Source organism: Dipodomys ordii, unplaced genomic scaffold (genome assembly GCF_000151885.1).
Source record: "Dipodomys ordii isolate 6190 unplaced genomic scaffold, Dord_2.0 Scaffold182, whole genome shotgun sequence".
NCBI classification, from domain to species: domain Eukaryota; kingdom Metazoa; phylum Chordata; class Mammalia; order Rodentia; family Heteromyidae; genus Dipodomys; species Dipodomys ordii.
This window is the reverse complement of record NW_012267398.1, coordinates 2,792,806-2,807,963: the sequence shown is the minus strand read 5'-3', so window position 1 is coordinate 2,807,963 and position 15,158 is coordinate 2,792,806. Positions and strand designations below refer to the sequence as shown.

Genomic DNA, 15,158 nt, shown 5'->3' with positions numbered 1-15,158 from the left:
CTGTATTAACATCTGGGGGATTGATTTTAAGTGAGATAGTCAGTGCTTTTTAGAGATTTTACAATGCCTCTAGCTTTACTTAGTATATTTACATAACATTATTTTTTATATATTTTATATACTTTCTGTATAACAGTGAAGCTGGATTACTTTCAATCCATATATCCATGTATTTTAAGTATCCCCTTAACATAACGTTTTGAAAAGTATATTTCCTATTTGAGTAAAACTATAAATTTCCTTTTATAGGAAGGAATATCCACCTCATGTCCAAAAAGCTGAAATTAATGCTATAAGGATAAGTCGGCCCCAAAGTGTTGGTAAGTGTGAAATTTTATGTGTCACCTGTGAAATATTTTGAATTGCTGCATGCAAAATACAAGATACAACTCTGACTGTAGAACATTCACAGGAGTAATAGAAATACACAGAAAAAAATTGTAATTAGAATTAAAATTTTGACTTTGATAGCAAGATGGTTGCACAGTCAACTGAAAATAGTTGGAAATCTTTCATTGTATTCCTTTTTAAGAAATCCAAAGGTTAACTGTAGATGAGCTATAATATTAGGCTGTATTGTCTTGTATTTTAATGCAAAAATAAAATATGAGGAAGTAACATTTACTTTTACTATTTGAAATCACAGTTTTTTTTTGAGATGTGTTTCACAGTGTTGGAGGCTGGCCTTGAACTCACAATTCTCTTGCCTAGGCTTCTAAGTACCTGAGACAATAGGCAAATGCCACTGTGCACCATTGTGCCCAGCTGAAAATAGTGATTCTTAACAGTTGTCTTTCCTTGTTTTTAAAGTTGTGATGAGGGCTGGGAAGGAGGTTAGTGGTAGAGTGCTTGCCTTGCATGCACGAGGCCCTGGGTTCGATTCCTTAGCACCACATAAGCAGAAAAGGCCAGAAGTGGCGCTGTGGCTCAAGTGGTAGAGCACTAGCCTTGAGCTGAAGGGCTGAGGGACAGCACCCAGGCCCAGAGTTTGGGCCCCATGATCAACCAAAATAAAAAAAAAAGCAAACTTGTGATGGCTTTCAGTTCTGAACTCTTTAATTATTTTAAACATATAGATTTTCTTGATAGCCAAGAGTTAATGTGAAACTTTCATTCTTTTTTACATTGGGTGAATATCTTTTCTATGTGCCTTGAATATAACCTCTGTTTTATAAAGAGGATTTTTCCAAGCCTGTTTTCATCTTTTCCCTTTAACCTTTAGTTGTTACATATGTGAATTATTGCATTTTGCAATACATTGCTTATTCTGTGTTTCCATTTAACAATTTCATTTCAGACAGGTTAAGTGATATGTTGGTTACCATTTGAGCTAGTCCCAAGCCTCTGATAGAAACTTTTTTTTTCTCCAGTAACATTAATTAAGTTGCTAGGAATAATTTTTCTTTTTTTGCTGTTAGCTTTATTTTATAATAGAATTGTAGACTTGCATAAAAGTTGTAAAACCAGTATAGAAATACATGTTTGTCCTTCATCCAGCTTTTTTTAAAATCTAAAACCAGGACTCAAACTGGCTCTCTGACATTTTCATTTGTTGGCTGATGCCCTGAGCCCCATCCAGCTTTTCATAATTAACATCTTCCTAATCATAGGACCTTTATCAAAACTAAGAAATCGGGAATCAGAAGATTCTCACTTTAGTGGCTTGGAATCAGAAGATTCTCACTTTAGTGGCTTTGTTCAAATTCACCAATTCTTCAGTAATGCCCTTCCCAATTGCAATTAATTGTCATGTTTTATTAGTTTCCTTGACCTTTGTTTTTTGTGAGGTGGGGGTGCTATCTCTGAGCTTTGTGCTCAAGGCTAGCTCTTTATCATTTAAGTCAAAACTCCACTTCCAGCCTTTTTGTTAGTTTATTGGAGATAAAGAGTCTCACAAACTTTTCCTGCCCAGGGCTGTGTTCTTAAAAATTTGTAAGCCACAGTCCTCAGATCTCAGCCACCTGAGTAACTATTATTACAGGAATGAGCTACTTGCACCAAGCTCTTCCTTGATAATTTTGAAGATGAGGACTCATATAATTAGCTTTGTGTAATGTTTCTCAGTTTTAGGTTAATGATTTTGAATGTATGGGGTTGGAAATTGTGCTACTGGGAGGCTGAGATCTAAGGATCATAGTTCAAAGCCAGTCAGGGCAGAAAAGTGACCCAGATTCTCTTATCTCTAATTAACACTCAGAAACTGGAAGTAGCCCTGTGGCTCAAGTGGTAGAGCTCTAACCTTGAACACAAAGAGGCTTAGAGTTCAAGCCCCACAACCGACCAAAAAAAAAAAATCTACATGAGTGGATCTCTGGGGTTCAGGTGGTAGAACTAGAACACTAGTTTTGAGTATAAAAGCTCAAGCACTAGGATAGGCACACACACACACACACACAAATGAAGAGAAATCTGCCTTTTGTATCATCCAACATATGTTTCTTTGCTTTTGTTGCTGCCCTATTTATTTTGAATTTAAGATACATTTAATATGAATTTTTAGAATGTAGTTACATCTGTGCTTATCCCAGTATCTCCTTTTGTGGTTAAAAAAAAAAGCTTCCAAATTGCTAAACATCATTTTTGGTCAGATACAAGTTGTGTGTGTGTGTGTGTGTGTGTGCGCGCGTGCGCACATGCACGCTCACACTTGTGCAGTTCTGGGGTTTGAACAACTCCAGTTCTTGCTTTTTGATAGGTAGTTGGGCTGACAGTGAACAGCAATCATCACATTTCAACTTCCTGAGTAGCTAAGATTACAGGCATGAGCCACCAGCCTTAGCCTTCCTTCTATTTTACATCAGATTCAGCCAATTATGGGTTAGATAAATTAAAAAAGTAAAAATTACATTTGTACTAAGCATCCTGGAGGGCTTTTTGTTGTTGTTTTTAAACGACAGAATAACTTGTGATTCATCTTTACAATATATTAGCCTTTATGTGTAATCTTGAGGTGATTTCAGTTATATGGGAGGATTTGCACAGATCTCATGAAAGTGACTTCAGCATTTGTATATTTTGCTGTTTGTAAGGGATCTAGGAACCAGTCTTAGGAGACTAGTTTAAAAATGTCCATGTTGCTTGTTCTAAAGCCACAGCACCACTTCTGGCTTTTTCTGCTTATGTGGTGCTGAGGAGTCGAACCCAGGGCCTCATGCATGCAAGGCAAGCACTCTACAACTGAGCCATCTTCCCAGCCCTACATAGATTCTTTGTTTCTAAAAGGTTTAGTAAAAAGTTGTGGTAAGGAAAAGGCTTTTCTTTCTGTACATAATTGAATTTTGTAAGACCAAACAAACAGGAAGTGCGATAGGAAAGAGAGCCCAGGCTGGACTTGAATTCCTAGGCTCTTTCAGTCTTCCTGCCTCAGCTTCCCAAGTAGCTGAAAGTATAAGCAAACAGCACTGTGCCCTGCTTAGCCATATTTTAAGACTGGTTTGCTGCAAATTCAGTTTTACAGGTAATAGGTTATATTCTAGATGACTGTTATTTTCTGAAATCTAAAATGTTCTGTTCCTCATTTGTAAACTTATAGTGTGTTACTATATAGCTCTTTAGTAATCTTTCATGTGGACGATCTTTTTTTTTGAGGGGGGGGTACGGTCATGGGGCCTGAACTCTGGGCCTGGGCGCTATCCCTCAGCTCTTCAGCTCAAGGCTAGCGCTCTATTTTCTTTTTGCTTATGTGGTACTGAGGAATTGAACCCAGGGCCTCATGCATGCAAGGCAAGCACTCTACCACTGAGCCACCTTCCCAGCCCAAGTTCGTTTTTCGACATAACGACTTGTACATCACATTGTTGCAATGGGTCCTCCTGTATTCCTGTTTTAACAATTTGTTTTTTCTCTTTCTCTCCACATATACCAACATCAAATACAGTGAAAGCAGGGGTTATACCATGGGGTAGGGACATACAAGGCAACAAAGACATAATCTTAGAAATACGAAATTGATTTCTTGTTGTACATAACATATCAGGAGTCATGATACCTGTTTTCATATCAGTGATATTTCAACTCTAGTTGTTTCCTAAATATCTATACTGTAAAGTTAATGAGTTTCCGTACCCCTCCCTCTTCCTCTGTCTTCCTCCCTCCCTCCCTTCCTCTCTCCTTTCTCTCTCCTTCCCTTTCCCTCCTTCCCTCCCTTTCTTCCCCTCTTTCTCTCTCCTGCTTGGCTGGCACTTGGCTGGCTTCCATCCTCAGATCTCAGCCTTCTGAGTATCCCCATTATTCTTTGAATATTCTTTACTGTTTGAGATAACAAGGAGGTCTAGGCTTGTGTTTTCTCTGTTTCAGCTCTACAGTCATCAGTTTCCCCAAGGAACTTTGTTCCTTGAAGTAGAAGGAAAAGTATGCAGGCATTAGTTAATGTTCATTTATGTTGTGTCTGACAGTAGTTTTTCTCTGTAGACAGGACTAGGAAATAAGCCTTTGTGTTTTATATTGTTTAGTATGTGAATTAATGTTATATGTATTAAAATTTTTTCACACTGGTTACTTTAATGCTAGTCTAATATTACAGTGTTTATTTTAGCTTTTCCCATTTTACATGATAGTAACTTCATCAATGAGAAACTTGACTCCCTCTTCATGTGTTATTTACTCAGTTTTTCTTTGTGTGATCAATCTCTTGTCTTGTCAGCTGAAGCTCAGCTCAGGCTCTCTTGGCATCTTCTGCTAGGTCCAGATAAGGAAGGAGGAAAAAGGGAGGGAAACTTTTCCTCAGTAGTTTTTTCTCCTGGGTTACCAGCTGAATACCTCAGAATTTTCAAAAGTTCCCCAATAAAGCTAACTTTCTTATTTTACTTTACTTCCAGGACAATTCTTATTATTTTTCTTAGTGGAGATAAAGAACTGTAGCCAGCTTCTATAGCATTTTTGATTGTGAGCAAAGTAGATGGCTTATCTTCCCATTCATAGTGAATGGAAGTCCACACTATGTACTCCCTCTAAGAAAACAACACTGTCATCTCTGTGTTCCATCACACGAGCTCCTTCTTAAGTATATAAATGAGTATTTGCATGTAACAAGTAACTTTACATGTACTTTAGTGTTTTTGTTTGTTTAGTTTTTGTTTTCTCAGTGCTAAATTACTGTTCCAGCTCCTTATCACTGAGCTATACCCCTCAGTCCTATAATTGGATGTTTTTTAATTTTGTAAGTTTTCCATGTACCAAAAGGGAAGAATGAGATTTTAATTACTTTTTATTTTTAAGAAGAAATTATCCTTAATAAAAATTTTATGAAAAATACATTGTATATTCTTCAGTAAAACTACCTGAGGCAGTATTCAGTATTAAATTCTAAGGGCTAGCCTGGTGCTAGTGGCTCACACCTGTAATCCTAGCTACTTAGGGGCAAGGAAGTCTGTGAAACTCTTACCTCCAGTTAACCACCAGCATTGGAAGTGGAGCTATAGCTCAAGTAATAGAGCATGAGCCTTGATCACAAAAGCTCAGGGCAGCATCTAGGCCCTGAGTTCAATCCCAGGACTGGCACTAAACAGTGAGCCGGGGAGGGGGGGGCGATGTGGAGATTCTTAAGGGTTTTTGTTTTTCTTGGTTTGGTTCCTTTTTATTTATTGTTTTATATTTTGAGTGCTGGGGATCTAAGCCATGGAGGGTCTTGTACACGTTCTGTAAGCACTCTGCCTTTGAAATAAATCTCCAGCCTTATGAAATTATTAATCTCTAGTTATAAAGACTTTGTTTGTAGTTGCTGCAAACAGTTCTAAGACAAATGTTCTTAGCTGTTGAAAGATGATGTGCCAAGGCTCAGGATTCCTTTTTTTTCTTTTCTTTTTCTTTCTTTCTTTTTGTTGGTCGTGGGGCTTGAACTTGGCCTGAGCACTGTCCTTTAGCTCTTCAGTTCAAGACGAGCACTATAGCTTGAACCACAGAGCCACTTCCGGTTTTCTAGTGTTTTATTGGAGATAAGAGTCTCACGGACTTTCTTGCCTGGGCTGGCTCCTCAGATCTCAGCCTCCCAAGTAGCTAAGATTACAGGTGTGAGCCACTGGTACCTGTTTTTTCTTAATATTAGGGATTTCAGTAATAGGGTTATACCTTTATTTTTCACTGTCAATTTTTGAAAGTAAATACCTGGGACTTGGCTTTTTCATGAAATTTTGTATGTATGTATGTATATGTTCTGTGTACCTTTATTATAGACAGTAAAGTATTGAAGTCAGTCACAGTTTGGTCTCATAGCCTCAATTTTTGCAGTACTGGGAACTAGCACAGGGCCTTGCGCATGCTCTCTATGCTTTCTATCATTAAGGTACACTCCCAGCCTCCTCTTAATTCTTTCCTTTTTTGAAGATTTTCTTGGGGCTGGGAAGGTGGCTTAGTGGTAGAATGCTTGCCTTGAGCTGAAGAGCTGAGGGATAGCGCCTCTCCCCGCCCAAAAAAGATTTTCTTAACTAGCATATAATTCTTTTATAAGAGGGGTTTTATTGTGACTTTTTTTTGTATATGTAATGTACCTCATTGAACTTGACTGCCTATGTTCTTCTCTCTTTTCCCTCTCCTTTCTTTCTTTCTTTTTTTTGGTTGGTGGTGGGGCTTGAACTCTGGGCCTGGGCGCTGTCCCCGTGCTCTTCAGCTCAAGGTGAGCGCTCTACCACTTGAGCTACAGCGCCACTTCCTCCCTCTCCTTTCTTAAAATGAGTTCAAAATTGTTTTATTTCCATATATGCACCTAAAATACATATTTACCATCTCTATTATCCCTCTCCTTTCCCACTGGTACCAGCTCCCCAATGTTTATTCTCCTGTCATTAACTTTAATATATATTAATTATAATAAACGTTTTTCACCTTCCTTACCCTCCAGTTCTTACAGATAGATTAGCTTACATATAGCTTACTGTTGTACTTCATAGACATGAAATTCTCCCATATTCTCATGCCTATTCTTGTTATCAGGACCTCGTGATCGTGATGATGGGGAAAGGAGGATTTATATTTGAGACTTCTAGAAGTAGTTTTTTGATGCTAAAGTATACCAAAATATTTTCTTTCTTTTGTTCTTTTGGAATATAAGGTTTCTGAACAGCGTGAATGTTGCCCAAAATGTGGAAAAGAAAAAGAAAACCAGACCAAATGCCAAAGTTGTGGTATTATTTTTCATAATGATTTGCAAAGAAATTGCAGACAAGCTGTAACATTAAATGACTCTACTGCAGCATTATTAAGAACGTCAATTCATCAGAATTCTGGTGGACAAAAGTTACAAAACACAGGATTAACAACCAAGAAGTTTTATGGAAATAATATGGAAAAGATTCCAATTGATATTATTGTGAACCGTGATGATAGTAGACATCATTATTTGCACGCTAATGGGAAAGTCATTTTGCCGACAAAAATACCCAAAGCCACAAATTTGAAAGAAAGAAAAACAAGCTTGTCTGACCTAAATGACCCAAGTAAGTATATTTTTAAATAATGCATTTATTCAATGTTCTTCATGTACATTTTTTAGTTTGAATGTATATATACTTGAGAAATGTGGTGTTACTAGGTGTCTTGTGTCCAATAAATAACATCCTTTACAGGTACATGATTAAAACATGTCCACATCCTTGGGAAAAAAAATAACAGACTTTGTAAAAGAGAACTGGGTTGGTCCAAGTACTAGTAGTGCTGAGCTTTCTCTTTTAGCATAGTGAATCTGTCTGATTATAAATGCATGTATTTCCTTCTGATAGTGTTTTTGGGCAGATAGATAAAACGGTATATAAGTGCCAAGTAAGTATGACCTGATGTTATATTTGACATATAGCAAGGACTCGGTGAAAATCAGGTTTGCTTTTGTTGTTGTTTAACCACTTTCCTTCTTTCCCTAAAGTTATTTTTGTCTTTGGATATGCTAGAAACGTTCATTCTAAAAGGGAAAAGTTAATTAGGGACTGGTTGATTGAACTACAAGGTACATAGTGTAGAGATAGAAGAAGAGTGTATAATTTAGATCTTAGGTATAGACACAGCTGTACATTATATGTAGTGAGAGAATAAATACAGGTTTTACTTACTTTGTGTATTTTTGTGTATATGATAATGAGATTTGAACTTGACGCCTTGAGCTTACTAGGAAGTTCCTCTACTACTTGAGCCATTTCTCCAGGCCTGAAATGTGAGTTTTAGGTAGATTATCAAAAACTATAGAAAAAAGTAGTTGATTTGAAAGGGAGCAGACAATGTAGGCATTAAGAATAGATAAAGATTTTGTAAAATACACCTTTAATAATTTAACCTTAGGAATACATAATATTTTATGTAACTTTAAAATGTGATTTTTACCTATTATTGGACCTTGTGCTTTCTTAGGCAAGAGCAGTCCCACTTGCACTATGGCTCTAACCCTTTTTGCTTAAGTTATTTTTCACAGAGTCACATTTGTTGCCTGGGCCAACTTCAGACTGCATTTTTGCTCTCGGCCTTTCCATCATGATGGTACAGACATGAGCCATAATATGGCTTTGAGACAAAAGTGTTGCTAACTTTGAAGGGCGGAGTGGTGGGAAGACTTGCTGGCCTTAAATTACCATCTTTTAAGCTCTGGCTCATAGTAGCTGGGATTGCAGTCAGGAGCCCCCTTACACATGGCCCTACAAAAAATTTAAAATAAAATTTTGTTTTTAATAACAAAAGTTAACCTGTTACATATTTAGTTAATGGGGGAACACAGTTATTTCAAGTGATTAAAGTATTGTGGCTGTACATCCTTAATGTGATATATTTATTTATGGTTAACTAGAACTAAACAGGAATCCTAAGTCTGTTAAATAGTATTGTTATTTTTGAAAGCATTGACAAAGCAAATGAGTACTTACATTATTGTATCTTTCAGTGTTAGAGAAAAGGAACACAAAAAATAAAATCAAAGAAGCAAAAGACCTGTGTCTTTAAACTTGAATTATAGATAATGGTGTGAATTTACTATATAAAATCATGCATAGAAATACTGAGAAGCAGTAAATAAACCCTGGTGTAGAGATGAATGACTTAAAAAAAGAAAAGCAATAGTTTTCATATTCATATCTTAAAATGCTATTCTTTACTAATAATAATCAGTTGCTCAGATGTCTTTTTTTTTCTGGTCATGGGGCTTGAACTCTGGGCCTGGGCGTTATCCCTCATCTCTTCAGCTCAAGGTGAGCGCTCTACACTTGAGCCACAGCGCCACTTCCAGTTTTCTGAGTCGTTTATTGGAGATAAGAGTCTCACAAGCCGGGTGCCGGTGGCTCACACCTGTAATCCTAGCTACTCAGGAGGCTGAGATCTGAGGATCGCGGTTCAAAGCCAGCCCGGGCAGGAGAGACCGTGAGACTCCTATCTCCAATAAACCACCAGAAAACCGGAAGTGGCGCTGTAGCTCAAGTGGGGGGGTAGAGCGCTCGCCTTGAGCTGAAGAGCTGAGGGACAGCGCCCAGGCCCAGAGTTCAAGCCCCATGGCCGACCAAAAAAAAAAAGAGTCTCACAGACTTTGCTCCTCAGGCTGGCTTTGAACCATTATCCTCAGAGCTCAGCCTCCAAAGTAGCTAGGGATTACAGGCGTGAGCCACTGGCACCCAGCCTCAGATGTCTTATTCCAAGTCTGAAGCACTAGATCATCATATGAGAAAGTAATAATTTTTAAAAAAATGAAAAGCTCTATGAACTTGTCAAAAGTATACAAGAGCTAAAGTTGAAGAGCTGCCACTAACCACAAATGAGAGATTTTTGAATAGCAAAAAGAGTTAAAACTATTAGTCATTGAAATGTTCTGATGTATTAAAAAAAAAACTTTAGTTATAATACTTCCCACCTCTCAGAGATAGGAAAAAAGGTTTTCATTTGTTACCTTGGGACATTGTTTAGAATTTCAAAGCATTATTCTGAAAACCAGTTATAATAAAGGGGGGATTAAGAGATATAAATCAAATCCTATTATAATTCAGTTTAATATAAAAATCTCAATCTATACAGCGTTTTACATTATTTTTTCAAAAAGAACTCAGACTTTGTGTTCCCAGCTGTGATACTTTGTAAGGAAGTGTAGATATGAAGCACTTGAGAAGTATATCGATGCATTATCAAAAACTTAACAGTATTTGAATCTTTCCTACTGGTAAGGTATGTATAATAGTCACCTAATAGACACTTATTGGATATTATCACTAAGCCAGCCTTTCAATAAGAAACTAAAGATCCTGAGTAGAGCTGTTATGGTAGGCACTAGTGGGAAGGTTTGGTTTATCAAAGAGGTGGTTGAGGATGGGGATGGTGGAAGTAGATTGCTTATATGAATATAGAAATTTGAACATACTGAAATTGTTTTAGGATAGGGAGAGGATGAAATCGGGGGCAAGATTGATTGGAATACATTGTATACATGAATTGAAATGTCACAGTGAAATTCCTCCTTGTGGCAGAAATGTATGCCAATAAAAAGTTAATAACACCAGGCACCAGTGGTTCACACCTGTTATCCTAGCTGGTCAGGAGGCTGAGATCTGAGGATCTTGGTTCAAAGCCAGCCTGGGCAGTAAAGTTGGTGAGATCCTTTTCTCCAGTGAATTACTAGAAAACCAGAAGTGGCACTGACTCAGAGTGATAGAGTGAAAAAGCTCAAGAGACAGCGCCTAGGCCTTGAGTTCAAGCCCCATGACCAACCCCCTCCCCCCAAAAAATTACAGCAACAAAAAATAATGAAATAAACTAATGTACAGTCAACTCTTTTTATTATTTTTTTTATTGATGGCAGAGGTGGGTTCTGGTCCTAGGGCTTCAACTCGAGGTTTTTGCACGCTGTTCCCGAGCTTGTTTTGCTCAAGGCCAGTATTCCACCACTGGAACCATAGCTCCACTTCTGTTTTGGTGGTTAATTGAAGATACAATCTAATGGACTTAATTGCTCAAGATGGCTTTGAACCATTGATTCTCAGATCTTAGCCTCCTGAGTAGCTTGAATTACAAGGCCTGAGCTGTACCTGGCTGTCTATGTGGTTTTTCCAATACAAACTGTACATGAATTTTTTAAAAGCAATTTTGAGTGCATGCAACTATCTCTCTCTCTCTCTCTGTCTCTCTCTCTCTAACACACACACACACACACACACACACACACAGTACTGTGCCAAGCATCTTAAATATATCATTTGTTCTTTGCAGCAGTACTGTGCAGTAGTTACCCTTGTCTCTTCTCACATTGCATACAGAAGAGAAATTAAGCCAACATATAACTAGTTCTGCAAAAAATAAAGGTTAGCATTTGCTCCTGAGACTGGGCAACAAAATAATAAGAGACTAGCAGCATAATGGGTATGATGCTCTAGGACATGTACATTAATCAGTAAATATTAACTTGTCATTTATGTGTGGGATATTAAAAATGAGAACTGTTATACATTCATACAGCATAATTTTTCAAGACCCTTCTCAAGGTTTGAAATACTGCAATCTACAAGACTATATCTATCCCTGCTTTCTTGCAAAATAAACATTGAAAAAAACCCAAATATTTAATAAGCTGATATAATTGGGTACTGTACATTTATGCTTACTTTAGGTTGGATTGTCAGTCAATATGATATTTAATATTTGATAACAAAGTAGCATGTTGAAGGACAAGCAGTCTAAGCAGAACTAAACCTATGATATTTGAGAAATACTAGCTTGTCTGCCTGAAGCATAAAGAGAGAAAAACAAGAACATTATGGCATAGTTGTAAAATGGTCAGACTGTGTATGTTTAAAAGTAAGAATAAGAAAGTTGGAATTAAAATCAAGAATTGTATTGGTGGCTCTGGAAGATTACTATCTAGAGATAATAAGGTTCAGTAATATGCTGAAGGAGTAATTTATCTTCATATGGTAATTTTTCAGGGTCAGAAATGAGCCTGAGTTGACAACTGCCTACTTTTTAGCTTCCCACTATTACAGGGATCATAGGCTCACATCACTGTGACTAGCTTCCCTCAGGGGAGATAGTCTCATGGACCTTTCTGTCCAAGTTGACTGGACCCACTGTCCTCAGCCTTCCAAGTAACTAGGTTTACAGGCATGAGTCACTGGCACTGGCCAGTGGTTTTATGGTAATAGGAGGTTTCATATTAAAAATACATACATTTTGAAGCTGGGTGCTGGTGGCTCACGCCTGTAACCCTAGATAATCGGGAGGCTGAGATCTAAGGATCGCAGTTCAAAGCAAGCCCAGGCAGTAACACCTGTGAGACTCTATTTCCAGTGAACCACCAGAAAACCAGAAGTGGCGCTGTGGCCCAAGTGGTAGTGCACAAGCCTTTAGCCTTGAGCTGAAGAGCTCAGGGACCAGTGCTCAGGTCCAGAGTTCAAGACCCACAACCAAAAAAAAAAAGAAAAAGCCATTTTGAAAACAGCTTGTAAATAATTTTCATACTTGAAACTTTCTGAAGTTCTAAAGTAAACCTGCTGATAAACATTTAATTTTTGTAACTTGTTGCTGTAGCTGCATTAATAGTTGTGATTATAGAATTTGTACAACTATAGCACCAATTGCATATTCCTGTAATATATTTTAAAAGTTGCCAAATAGGGCTGGAGGTGTAGTTCCTACCTTCATGGAATAGAAGATTACTATGAACCTGATCTTAATGTAAAATTTTCTTTATAATATTAGTCATTCTGTCCAGTGATGATGATGATGACGGTGACAGGACTAAGAGAAGAGAGAGCATATCCCCACGACCTGCTGACTCAGCATGTTCTTCCCCAGCTCCATCCACTGGAAAAGTGGAAGCAGCACTAAATGCAAATACCTGCAGAGCAGAGCATGAACTAAGGAGCATTTCGGCAGAGTCAGAGCTAAATACAGTTTCATTGCCAAGAAAAGCAAGAATGAAAGACCAGGTACTCTTTACCTTTGTTGTCCTGTTTTTTGATAGACTCTTTTGGATGAATTGTTTTTGAAAGCCAATTTGGAAGTATCAATGGGGAAAAAAATAGATTATCTACCCATTGGAGCTTAAATACCACTTATTAGATTATTTTAGAAGACTATTAACTACTTATAACAATAAGCTTGAATTAAATAGACTTGAATTAAACTTGTGACAAATTCTTTGCCTTACAGCAAAGTGTGACAGTACAGGTTGAATATTCTTGTCCAGAATATTTGAGGCAGGAACTGTTTTGAATTTCAGATTTCTTTTTCAAATTTTGTAATTTGAATATAAATTTAATCAGCTATGTAGAAATGAGACCAAAATATACATAGGAAATCTCTTTATGTTTGATGTATAAATTATACAGGTATCCTCAAGATAATTTTGAACAATATTTGTAGTGTATCTGGCTCTGAACTTACCATTTCAGATCTTATATGAAGTCTTCTACTTTGTCCTAATGCTAACCCTCCAAGTTAAGATTTCCCAAAGGGTTGCTCAGCTATCTATACAAGCAGATTTCTTGTGAAATCTAGTAGACAGAAGTCATTTTTAATTTGTATGTATTTTTCTATAAAGCAGGTTTTTTTGCTTTTGAAGATTTCCTTTTTTAATTGTTATAAATGTGATGTACAGAGAGATTACTGTTTGTTTAATTTCTTACAAGATAAAAATTTCAATTCACAGAAAATGTAACAGTAAATATAAAAGAGATCGAAAGACGAATATTTATTTATTTATTTATTTATTTTTTCCAGTCGTGGGGCCTGAACTCTGGGCCTGGGCGCTGTCCCTCAGCTCTTCAGCTCAAGGCTAGCGCTTTACCACTTGAGGCACAGCGCCACTTCTGGCTTTTTTCTTTTTGCTTATGTGGTGCTGAGGAATCGAACCCAGGGCCTCATGCATGCAAGGCAAGCCCTCTACCACTGAGCTACCTTCCCAGCCCAAAAGACGAATATTTATAATGTAAATGTCAATGTTGTCTGTCATCAGTTATATGCTTTTAAGAGTTTAGAGGAGAAGGGCTGGGAAGATGGCTCAGTGGTAGAGCACTTGCCTTGCATGCCTGAGGCCCTGGGTTCGATTCCTCAGCACCACATAAGCCAAAATGAAAATAGAGCACTAGCCTTGAGCTGAAGAGCTCAGGGACAGCACCCACGCCCAGAGTTCAGGCCCCACGACCGGACCCAAAAAAAAAACAAACAAACAAAAAAAAAGAGTTTAGAGGAGAAAAATAACAGGAAAAAAAGATAAAGGTTAAAGGAAACAAATAGACAAAGAAGAACATTCTCATCAGCCTACTTTATCAAAGTAAGGAAGGTCCTATATGATCAGCAAGGAAGTGTAAGTTAAGAATAAAATAGAGGGGCTGGGAAGGTGGCTCAGTGGTAGAGTGCTTGCCTTGCATGCATGAGGCCCTGGGTTCGATTCCTCAGCACCACATAAGTAAAAAGAAAAAAGCCGGAAGTGGCGCTGTGGCTCAAGTGGTAAAGCACTAGCCTTGAGCTGAAGAGCTGAGGGACAGTGCCCAGGCCCAGAGTTCAGACCCCATGATCGGACCCAAAAAAAAAAGAAACCTAGAAAAGTGAAATAGGCAGACCTGACACACATCACAGATAATGGCTGAAGTTGGGGGAGAAGGGAGTAGACCAACTATCTATATTATTTGTACAAGTTCCCCAGTTTTTCATATTTTTTTATTTCTATACCCTCCCTTACCCTTTTCCCCTATGATACATACATTTGAGTGGAAATTACAGGCATGATATCCAATATCTGTTTCCTTTTTTTTTTTTTTTTTTTTGTCAGTCATAGAGCTTGAACTCTAGGCCTGGGTGCTGTCCCTGAGCTCTTTAGCTCAAGGCTTGTGTTCTGCCACTTGAGTCACAGCACCACTTCTGGTTTTCTAGCAGTTAATTGGAGATAAGAGTCACAGACTTTCTTGCCCTGGCTGGCTTTGAACCGTGATCCTCAGATCTCAGCCTCCTGAGTAGCTAGGATTACAAGTGTGAGCCACCAGCGCCCGGCTTCTAGGTGATCTTAAGTCATAGAATCATAAGAAACCTAGAAAAGTGGGCTGGGAAGGTGGCCCAGTGGTAGAGTGCTTGCCTTGCAAACCTGAGGCCCTGGGTTCAATTCCTCAGCACTACATAAGTAAAAAGAAAAAAGCCGGAAGTGGCGCTGTGGCTCAAGTGGTAAAGCACTAGCCTTGAGCTGAAGAGCTGAGGGACAGTGCCCAGGCCCAGAGTTC

The 15,158-nt window shown here is 38.1% G+C and overlaps 1 protein-coding gene across 1 annotated transcript in view; it reads left to right on the top strand.

Annotated features, from left to right (window-relative positions):
* Senp6 (SUMO1/sentrin specific peptidase 6) overlaps window positions 1–15,158 on the top strand; it is a 77,889-nt gene that overhangs the window by 27,501 nt on the left and 35,230 nt on the right. The window contains exons 7-10 of the mRNA XM_013034101.1: window positions 250–326; window positions 3,450–3,457; window positions 7,046–7,430; window positions 12,643–12,872. Of these exons, the coding sequence (XP_012889555.1) occupies window positions 250–326; window positions 3,450–3,457; window positions 7,046–7,430; window positions 12,643–12,872 (700 nt within the window). The remainder of the gene's footprint in view (window positions 1–249; window positions 327–3,449; window positions 3,458–7,045; window positions 7,431–12,642; window positions 12,873–15,158) is intronic.